This window comes from Nicotiana sylvestris, chromosome 1 (assembly GCF_000393655.2).
Source record: "Nicotiana sylvestris chromosome 1, ASM39365v2, whole genome shotgun sequence".
Taxonomy (NCBI): domain Eukaryota; kingdom Viridiplantae; phylum Streptophyta; class Magnoliopsida; order Solanales; family Solanaceae; genus Nicotiana; species Nicotiana sylvestris.
Window position 1 is genome coordinate 71,186,329 of NC_091057.1, and position 10,831 is coordinate 71,197,159.

At 34.9% G+C, this 10,831-nt stretch overlaps 1 protein-coding gene across 1 annotated transcript; it reads left to right on the plus strand.

Annotated features, from left to right (window-relative positions):
- Positions 1–1,414: 1,414 nt before the first annotated feature.
- On the plus strand, positions 1,415–9,168 carry LOC104246780 (vacuole membrane protein KMS1). Its single transcript, XM_009802663.2, has 8 exons — positions 1,415–1,827; positions 5,938–6,146; positions 6,737–6,815; positions 6,982–7,281; positions 7,539–7,693; positions 7,991–8,107; positions 8,265–8,444; positions 8,538–9,168. Exons 1-8 carry the CDS (start codon positions 1,752–1,754, stop codon positions 8,694–8,696), a joined length of 1,275 nt encoding a protein of 424 aa, XP_009800965.1. The 5' UTR covers positions 1,415–1,751; the 3' UTR covers positions 8,697–9,168.
- Positions 9,169–10,831: the final 1,663 nt, after the last annotated feature.

Below are 10,831 nucleotides of genomic sequence, written 5' to 3' on the forward strand. Positions count from 1 at the left end.
TTTATTGAAATACCCTTTGACCTTTTACTGTCTCTTGAAGTGCCAATCAATGTTGCTATTTTAGCATGTCACTAATAGCCATGAGTGATTCGGCAATGCAGTGATGTCTAGGAAAGCAGCTGATTTGGAATGGAAAGATTCGAGTAGAAAAGGAAGACGACTAAAATTTAGTAATTTAACTTGTATTCATAGGTCAGCCATTACACTTACCATTAGGGTATTGGGTGTAATTGTGGATACAATGTTATGTGAGAACTCGATTTTGCCTCTTTCGAGGATAAGTGATCAAATACGTAGCTACTGGAATAGCGAATGATGTCTGGGTATTACGAGTAATAATAAGATCCTCATGGTAGTAGTGAATCACTTTCGCATGTGATTGAATTTCTACATGGAGCTGTTAAGAAACCTTCAAGGGTTTAAGAATATTATAGCTCTTAATGCTCGCTGGTCGTACGAACTATTTGCTAGCATGACTTACGTGTATTATTGCCATTGTACTAGCTTGGATCTAGTCCACCATGTGCGAAGTGGGAGATATAGGATATCAGGTTTAAGTTATGGGTCACCCATGTGGACTGACCCAGCCCACTTATAAGAGATAAGGTTGATGGAAGTTAATATTATCAGGGAAGTTAATTAACTCTCATAAGGATAGGAGAGGTGTCACACGTTAAAAAGAAGTGGCAACGTGAAAACATAAAGTGATCGGTAGTTCTCCTCATCTCTCTTCTCTATATATTTCTCTTCGGTACAGAAATTCTCCCCGGCAAAAAAAGAAAAACAGAGTAAACTTTAGACATGTAGTTTGTGAACAAAAACTCCGTTTCCTGGAGATTCAGAATACGACTTGGGCCATTATTTTGGTGGTGAATTTAACAATTCTTTCGTTGCGTTGTTGACAGGTACACTAATATTGTTCTCGCTCCGCAATTATTAAACTATCATATACTAGTATTATTTATTCCAAAAAGAAAGAGAAAAAAGAAGAGAGGACATTACAAGGCACATCATGTGAGAGAGCTGATGCGAATCTTAAAAGGAATATAATGCCATCACATCTTATAAGGAAAAATGTAAGTAATTTGCGATTACTATTAGTTTTTTTAATTATAAAATGGAGAATAAAGTTGCATGAATATAATAAAATGAGTTAAGCAAATTCTTAAACTTCTAAGTATGGTTTGGAAAAAATGTATGCTTTAGTACTACTCTTTTAAATAGTAATGTCACTCTTTTGGTCTTATATCTCAACAATTAATCATTAGCTCCAATATTTTGAGGCTTCTCCTCATCTTGCATTATTTAGTTTATTTCTGGAAAAAAAAAAGCGTTTATATTATCAACAAAATTATTCTTTTGTTTTATGCGAGAAAAAGGAACTATCATATCCCAAAACATGTCAAATGTCAACATTTTTAATTCGATTTTTGGAATCGATACTTTTAATTGATTCCCCCCTTTAATATTGGGGCTAATTATAGTAAAGCATTTACCAACTTTATTTATTCGTTTATTTATTTAAATCTGATATATCTATATAGTATATTTCTGTAGCCCAGTGATGTGGGTCGCCTCCATTGTTGAGAATACGACCCCAGAGTGGATCTGACGCAAAACCCAGTTGGATTTTCTTGCTTACAATCCTCAGATCTCTTCTACAAATCGAATCTGTCAATTTTCCAAGTTAATCCAACAGTAGTTGTTGTTGGATGATAAAGGAGGGAGTCTAACTGAAACATTTAGCAGAAATGGGGTCCAAGAAGAAACTAAATTCGCAGAAAAGTTTTCGTTCTCCTTCTCCAGTTAAAGAAATGTCAATTTCAGGCAAGTCTTTCTTTTTCTAATTTTCTGGGATATTACGGGAAAAAATGAAACTTGTTGATGGATAAGATTGTTTCTTGAATGTTGGGTATGTGTTTCTATACTTGTTTCCAGTTAATAATTGCATATGCTGGATGAAGGTGTAAATCAGATTCTTGAATATTTGTCAAGAATTGTGTGTGGTTTAGGCCTTTAGGGAAAGCCAAAATTTTTATGGATCTCTCATGCTTGAGACTAAACATTTTTGTGATGTGCTACCCCCTTTTTTTTGGATAAGCAAACCTAGTTTTCGCATAATTGCATCAACTATTAAGTATCAGCTTGTGGAGTTATGGTGAGTTTGGATAGTTGTTATAGATAAATCTTAAAGATAAATTCTTCAGAGTATTGGAACGAAATAGTTGATCAGACAAGACTAGACAAGATTAGAAATAATCACATCATGCAGAAGGTGCAAGTAGCACTCATAGAGGACGCAATACGAGAAGGTTGATTGAGATGGCGTCGTCATGTCCTATGTCAACCTCTAGATGTGTCATGTCCTATGTCATGCCTCCCGATGCGTTGGTCCATAGATGTGAAACCATGATGATTGAAAGTGTTAAAAGGGAATGAGGTTGACCTAAGATTACATGGAAGGTAGTTTTCTCCAAAGACTTGCATTTTCTTGGTTTCCATGAAGACTTAGTGAAAAAATAATGGAATCTTGTTCGAGATTTGAATGGCGGTAGAAAATATAAAGAACTTCTGGCAATGGTGAACCTAAATGGATTAGGATTCATATAGCCGACCCTTAGCTTGTGATTTAGGCATAGTGGTTAATGTTATTGTTGTTTGGAATGAATTGGTCGCAAAAAAGAGCAACTGATGTACCTGACTCATATAGCCAGCTACAACTAGTGTGTGATTTAAGTGTATTTGACTGATTGAATCTTGAAGTACGGAGACAAAAATCAAAGAAAATGCTTAAGTTATATACTGGGCCAGTAATCATAGACTGTCAATCTTATTATGGTTGGTTCAATCAACCAACTATACATTTTGCCATATAGAATCATTTTTTCTAGATCACTTTTTTTTGCATGTGGACTATTTGCTTATGTCATTATGTAAGTCTTTTGGATATGGTGTAGAGAAAAATGTATGCTGATACCCATTGTGCACCTTGGGTGATGTGGTCTTCCTCATGGGATTGAGCAATTCTAAAACATGTTGATTCATGGAGTTGTTTGTTTTAGTCCTTCTGGTTACAGTGCGAGTAGAGTATTGGAGTTAGGAACAGCCTTGGACAGAGGATATATCTGCAGACTTTGTCGCATTTTGAATTGTAATAAATTGTTTGAATGTAGCATCGAAAAGGTGACACTAACTAGGAGAAGTTGCAGTTTTTGGCAAGAAAACTTTGGCTATTCATCATGTCCTACTTTCTGCACCCTTGTTTTCATAATCTTATACCAATTCTATCGAAGATTTTCTTGTTTTTCCAATGTACTTAGCCAGTCGACTGTTATACTGGAGGTCCAGTACTCATTACATTAGGTTTTTAGTGTCATTCTCATCATCCCCTTTTTGGGAGAAAAGACATTTTTTTAAATGCTATGGTCATGTGGTCTCCTATTGGCGTTTAAACTTAAGATGATGTATCTCAAACCAATGTGATTAAGTAGGTTCTCATCTGGATTAGATTAGTTTAAGTTTCATGATTTCATCCTAGTTTTATAGTTTGTTTAGAGATCATCTGCTTCCATTTGGAGATTAGTGTCTTCAGTAGTCATTGTTTAGCAGCTAAATGTTAAACTAAATGAAACCCGGTATTAGTTTGAACACATGGATCAAAATATACAGCATAGAATGATAACTGGCCTAGATTTAAGTTGGTGGAACATATTTTCTTTGAACCGCATCTGTGTGGTACTGTTCCAAAAAGCAATTTTTAGCCAATTTGCCAAATTACCTGTAAATCCTGCATAGTATTGTCCCAAGTTTGTCATGAAGGTATAATCAAGACCCCCATGGAGTTGGTTGTGGATCAAAAAATTAAGATTCCATTTCTTGTATTGGACATAGTCTATAACAATATTTTCTGTTTATATCCTTTATGTTATTCTCTCGGTTTCATTTTATGTGTCTTAGTTTGACTGGATATAGAATTTGTAAAAGTAATGTAAACTTTTGAATCTTGTGCTATCAAACTAAAGATGTGTTTAATGTACCAAAATGCCCTTTGACTCTTGTCGTTTGTAAACATGTCATGCGGGATGTTTGCATTAAAGAGTTGGTATATAGAGAAAGTGGCATTCTTTTTGAAACAGACTAAATTGAAATTAAGACACTTGTTATGAAACTTTGGGAGTACTTTCTATTCCATAGTGTTGGCTGAAGATGAAATATTAAGGCCTTTGAAATTTTGGATTTTTGTCAATATTCGCTTGCTATTTTTGGTAGTTAGTTTTTCCCTTCCATTTAGGCCCGAATCTGCTTAGATCGAATCTTTTCTTATCTGCAAGAGTTCCATATCTATTTCATTTGTGGGTAGAGAGCATCGAATGAGACTTTAGTTTGACAATGTATCATTTAACATGATTGGTGACTTGATGATGATGAGAAACATAATAACTGGAAAAGTACATGATGCATACATCTTTTGAGCATTTCTTCTTTTTAAGATGAGAAATTTGAATTGTGATTTTTAATTCTGAAGGCCTAGAAGACCACTAAATGCATGCGGAGAGAAGAACGAGATTTATAGAAATCAAAGCATTCATGTTGTTGAACTATGATATATGTCTAATTTCTTAGAAAGAAACACCTTTCTAATAAAAAAATATTCTGAAGTAGGTTCATTAGTGACTTGATGATGATGAGAAACATAGTAACTGGAAAAGTACATGATGCATATATCTTTTGAGCATTTCTTCTTTTTAAGATGAGAAATTTGAATTGTGCTTTTTAATTCTGAAGGCCTAGAAGACCACTAAATGCATGTGGAGAGAAGAACGAGATTTATAGAAACCAAAGCATTCATGTTGTTGAACTATGATATATGTCTAATTTCTTAGAAAGAAACACTTTTCTAATAAAAAAACATTCTGAAGTAGCTTCATTAGGAACTGCTTTTATTGCAAAACTTATGAGTTATTATTATCTCTGTTTCCTGTAAGTGATCAGTTCAGTAGGCGTGTAGCCGTTGGCAAACTTGTTTTGTTAAAATCAACTCTATAAAGATGCTTACTTATTTTTCACTATAAAAGGCTTATATCTCCAACCATAAACTGGGGAGGATATCAATAGCACCGATCTATCACATGTTATCTGAAATTTACATCTTGACCTACTTATTGTAGTTATTTGTGTACTAGTGCTTTAGCAGCATAAATTCCTACTGTATCCCATCTTTTAAGAATTTTTGAGATTGTAACGTATAGAGATAAAAGTCCAAAAACAAATTAAAATCGTTGAGGCTTCACTATTTCACCTAATATTTGGAAGCTTATGTTATAACTCTGTTATGGATGAGGACAAAAAATACATTTTTATTAAATGAATAAGGAAATAAATTTACTGAGAAGTATCGAGAGAAATTCAATTTTTTTCTGAAAATTGATTGTAGAATTATTAATGAGAAACTTTTATATAGGAACTTTCACTTGACTAGAGTTAAAAATAAGGACATAAAACTTAAAGGTTCTAATTGATATGATTGAATTAAATAGGAAATAAATTAATTGCATGTCTCTTTATCAATTGGTTGACCAAAAAAGGAACAACCAACACATCAAAGGAAAAAAAAGCTAAAAGTAAGGAAACAAAAATATTTTATCTATGTGGCACGTTACAGGAAGGAGAACGTGTTCATCATTGTAAATGCAGTGCTTGTTATATCGGGTCTTTATATTTTTGCATATAAATTTAGTATATTTTTTAGCCGAAAGCTTATATGTGATGCTCACTGTCTAGGCAGATTTGAATGGAGAAAAGAAAGTAAGGGACAAAAATTAAGGGGACAGCATAATTTTTTTTTTGGGGGGGTTGGGGGAGGGGGGGTGCTCCTGTCGAAGAGAAGGAAGTATTGCCTAAAGTTACTTGGCTGAGTTTATTGCCATTGCGTTGCAGATCTTCGTGCGAAGCATCAAAAGGATTTAGAAAATTTGAATCTGTTGACACAGCCTTTCAGAACGCTCAAGCTTTTCAGTATGGCGATGATGCAGTATTTCAGGAAGTCGATAGCATATCTTTTGTCGCATCGATGGTGTATGCTTTTCAGTACCATTGCTGTGCTTGCCTTGATAGTGCTTGTGACAACCGATGGTCCTCATGTAAAGGTATGCTTCATCAATTTCAGTTGTTTTTACAATGGAGAAGGATGGTTACTTTTACCATCACCAGAAGATATGCCTAGCACCCAAGGGGATGACGATTGTGGTCAATGAACTGGGAAAGGCCTTGGGAGACCAAGGTTCAAATCCCAACAAAGGCAATTTCCATCTGCTAGGTAGCATGTACTCGATGAAGTAGTCGAGGTGCACGCAAGTTCGTTCGAATACCACTGTTATCTATAGACATGCACGCGGCACGCGCCTAAGAAAAAAAAATGTATTGCATGTTGCCGGAAGTTGACAAGTGGTCAACTTATAGCTTAATTTTCTATTGTTACATCACAAGTGAATTGTTTATTTGGATCTCTTTGACAATTTTGGATTGTTCTGTTGAGTTAGAAATTGTCAGATATCTATTTTCCTCTACTTGTATGATACATCCGATGGTGAAAGGAATGGGATGGATATAGAAGACTACTATAGGCATTCACTAGTTTTGAAGAGCCTTTGTTTGGTTGTTTATGGTACCTCTCTCTATGTTGTTTTGAAACTCAAAGACTTACCAATGCTAATTGGACATTTATGTTGCGATGCAGCATGTTGAGGAGGTTCTTCGATATCTTAGGTTTGGACTATGGTGGGTGGCTCTTGGTGTTGCATCTTCTATTGGCCTTGGTACGTTGTTTGATTTTTTAGCGTCTTATGTTCTATATTGGAGGGCAACTTATCTACTCAAGTCTCCATAATAAGGAACTTGCTGATAGTATTGGGATTTAACTTGCTTCTTTCTAGTTTTTCCATTAAAAACACTTATAGATCCTCTATTTGTTCCGTGTTGCAGGGTCTGGTTTGCACACTTTTGTCCTCTATCTGGGCCCTCATATTGCTTTATTTACGATAAAAGCAATGAAGTGTGGGCGAGTTGACCTCAAAATGGCTCCCTATGATACAATACAATTCCAAAGAACTCCTCTATGGCTTCGCAAAGATTGTTCAGAGTTTGGGCCCCCTGTATTTTCATCTTCACATGGCACTAGTGTCCCACTTAGTAGCATATTGCCCCAAGTGCAGTTAGAGGCTATTTTGTGGGGCCTTGGAACCGCACTTGGGGAGCTTCCCCCATATTTTATTTCACGAGCAGGTTTGTCTCTTATGCCTTTATGCCCATACCCGTGTCGAATAGATCTGTTAACACCTCCAGCACAAACTGATTGTGAAGCTATTGGTCCTAGTATCATAGGCGGCCATTCAATCTCAAGTTTAATGGAAATATTCTCCTGTAATTTCAGGAATAAAATAATTTCGGCATGTTGCCGATCTTGTTATAAGCAAATGATAATTTGAAGATTTTAATCTTCAGGGTCCTTGTTGCTAATGTATTTCCATCACTTAATGCAGCAAGCCTCTCGGGTAGTAGAGTGGACGCAATGAAAGAACTAGATGCATCTTCTGAAAGTAATGGATTTCTAGCTACTCGTCTGACTCAAATGAAGCGCTGGTTTCTTTCCCATGCACAATATTTGAACTTCTTCACAATTCTAATACTTGCTTCGGTTAGTCCAAATCTTTATTTAAATCTATCTTCTATTTATCCAGAAAGCCATTGCATGGAGGATAAGCTAGATGACCTTAGTTTTGCATGCGGATAATATGTTCCTAAAGCTAGACATTAGAGCATCACCTTCCTCCCCCTCCCCCCCCCAGAAAATAAAGTTGATTCTTTGTTGACCGCAAATATAGATTTGATTTCTAGTACATAAATATGTTTCTAATCTGCTAATGTCTCGGCAAATCACTGAACTTCCCATCACTGAAAATATGTACTGTTGTAACGGAAGTGCCTTTTGTAGGTTCCAAATCCTCTATTTGATCTTGCTGGCATAATGTGTGGACAATTTGGGATCCCATTTTGGGAGTTCTTTTTTGCAACTTTGATTGGAAAGGCTCTCATTAAAACTCACATACAGGTCAGTCAACTCTCCTTTTCTGCATTTATGATTCTCCACATCTTAGATGCTGTTTAGTTTTGGCTTAATGTAAAGATCTTGTCATTTGGCTCTTGACGACCTTTTTTGGACTGATCACTTTATGAACGAGCTGTGTTCTTTGACTATCCTTGTGCAGACTCTGTTTATAATTTCTGTTTGCAACAATCAACTTCTTGATTGGGTGGAAACCGAGTTGATTCGGATGCTTAGTTTTATACCTGGTTTTGAAACCATGTTACCAAACATCATTGCCAAGCTCCACTCCATGAAAGACAAGTATATGGCCACCAAAACACCTGTAACTTCAAATATAAAGGTAATAAATACATCTCTCTTTTACATGATTAAAGATTTTTGTTTGTGATATTTCATAATTCTTTTTTGCTGATTCAACTTTTCATCTTGTCAGGTGAACAAATGGGATTTCTCATTTGCTACTGTTTGGAATGGCGTGGTTACGATCATGCTACTGAACTTTTTCGTTAAGATTGTAAATGCTACTGCACAGAGATACTTGAAGAAACAGCAAGAAAAGGAATTCACTGGTCTGAAGAACAAATCATCCTGAGGGCAGCCAGATAACCCTCTTCATTCATTAAAATGGATTCATAGATTTGCTCTTCTTTCCAGCTTCTTCGTCGTTTGTCTTGTGATCAGAAATAGAGTGAACGAAACGATTGGTAGCTTTGGTGATCACAACGGAAGGCTACTTGGAGACTCGGCACCAGCAAGTCCATTTCAGAAACTTTGTATAAAACAAGAGTAGCCTCACATGTTCATTGGCTATGTAACTTGAAGAGAAACATTATTTTTAGGGGTGCCAATGAAGTGCCATTTGTTGACAAAATTGGAGATGGGAAAGTTGGAAACTCATTATTGAGCAGATGCTCATACCTTTAGAAAGTGAAGATACCTTTTTCTGCATTTATAAACAAGAATGTGTTTTAAGTATAGCAATTAACAATGCTTTGCCCTAGCCTCATTTCCTTCCCTCACTCAAAATTTATCGATCATCCAATGAATATATCTTGATTATAACATGTGCTTGGTATGGAGAAAAGATGTTTTGTGCTGATTATAACGAAGAATATGTCTTCCGTGTTATTGTGTTTCCATGGACGAGATTGTTTCGTACCTCGTTAACTCAATGCATGCCTGAAAGGGGCACCTGAGGCTCTTTGATTCTTCGTTTATTGGTTTCATGATTCTTTGATCTCTCTATCTCTTGACGTAAGAAAGTAACATAGGCTTGGCCAAGCATGTTTCATACTATGCCTATATTATCTTAAATCTTGTTCTATTATATCAATCTTAACTCGTTTAAATCAACATGTAACATTATTGCCACTAATTAATACTATTAAAAATTCATCAGAACACCCACCTTATGTCCAAATTTCTCATGTATGTTGTATGTTACTTTCTTATTTCCTCGCAAACACGGAAAGAGGTTCTAAAAAATATTCTTTTAAGATAAAATAAAAAATAAAAAAAATTCACCACTATGTTAGTTAAGTTTGTCATACATCTTCAAGTCTCCTTATTATTGGAGACTCGAGAGTATCTTCCCTCATCTCAATAATCAAATTGCTTTTTGCCCTAACATATGATAAGCTAATGCGGTTGTCAATTGTGATAAAGGTATCTCAATTCTCAACTCTTGTGCTGCTCAACTTATATGAATTTTCAACCAACTTTTTATGATTTTCCATATTCTATCTACAAGATTGAAATTGTGGGCCATATTGCCCTTGACTTATATAACAATGTCTTGGGCCACTGGCCCATCAGCATTTGGTTAGAGCTCCAATTTTATTTTTTTATTTTTTTGGGGAGATACACATAACAAGTATGAAAGATTCAAACAGCGATCAAGAGGTACTTAAAATCCTGATAATGCTATTAAAATAGTTGTTTCTTTTGTCAAACAAACACGCCATGTGATTTCTTTTTATTTACTTACTATATGGTGGAAAGAATTATTTAGTATTGTGCTAGTAAAAAATAGCAAATACTTCATGAAGTAATTGAAATGCCCGCAAAAACACTAGGATATTGAGATTTGTGATTATAGTAGATGTCATCATCACTTGCGTAATCTTTGTTTTATACTATTATTCTATTAATAGTCAGTAATCATCGCCTAAATCACGATAATTAAACCCACAACCATTTGTCATTTTATAAGTTCAACCCTAATTAAACTTCACACATTGATCTTCGTGTCCACATGGCATAAGATCCTAATCAATACTACTACTATGGTTAACTTAATTATTTAATTCTTAAATAATTATCCTGATTTAAAGCATAATCTGGGTAGTTTCCTCCAGGTCAGATGATTTCATTAACAAAACATATTTGATTCCTTTGCCTTCAATAAGAATCCAAAGATAATACGGCGATGTTAACAATTAAACTAATGCATTAGATATAAGAGTTATCCAGGGGCGGCCCAACGAATTTTGTGGTCTAAAGTCAAACTTTATGAGGGACTTTAATTTTTTTCTAAAAATAATTATTATTTATTTGAAGCTTTTTTTTTTTTTTTTAGCTTTTCTTAGATACAAATTTGTTAATAATATTCTTATAATCAACAACTCCTAATAAATATTTCTCAATTGATAATATAGTTAATCCATTTAACTTTTCTTGTGACATTGTTGATCTTAGGTAAGTTTTATCAATTTTAATTTTGAAAAC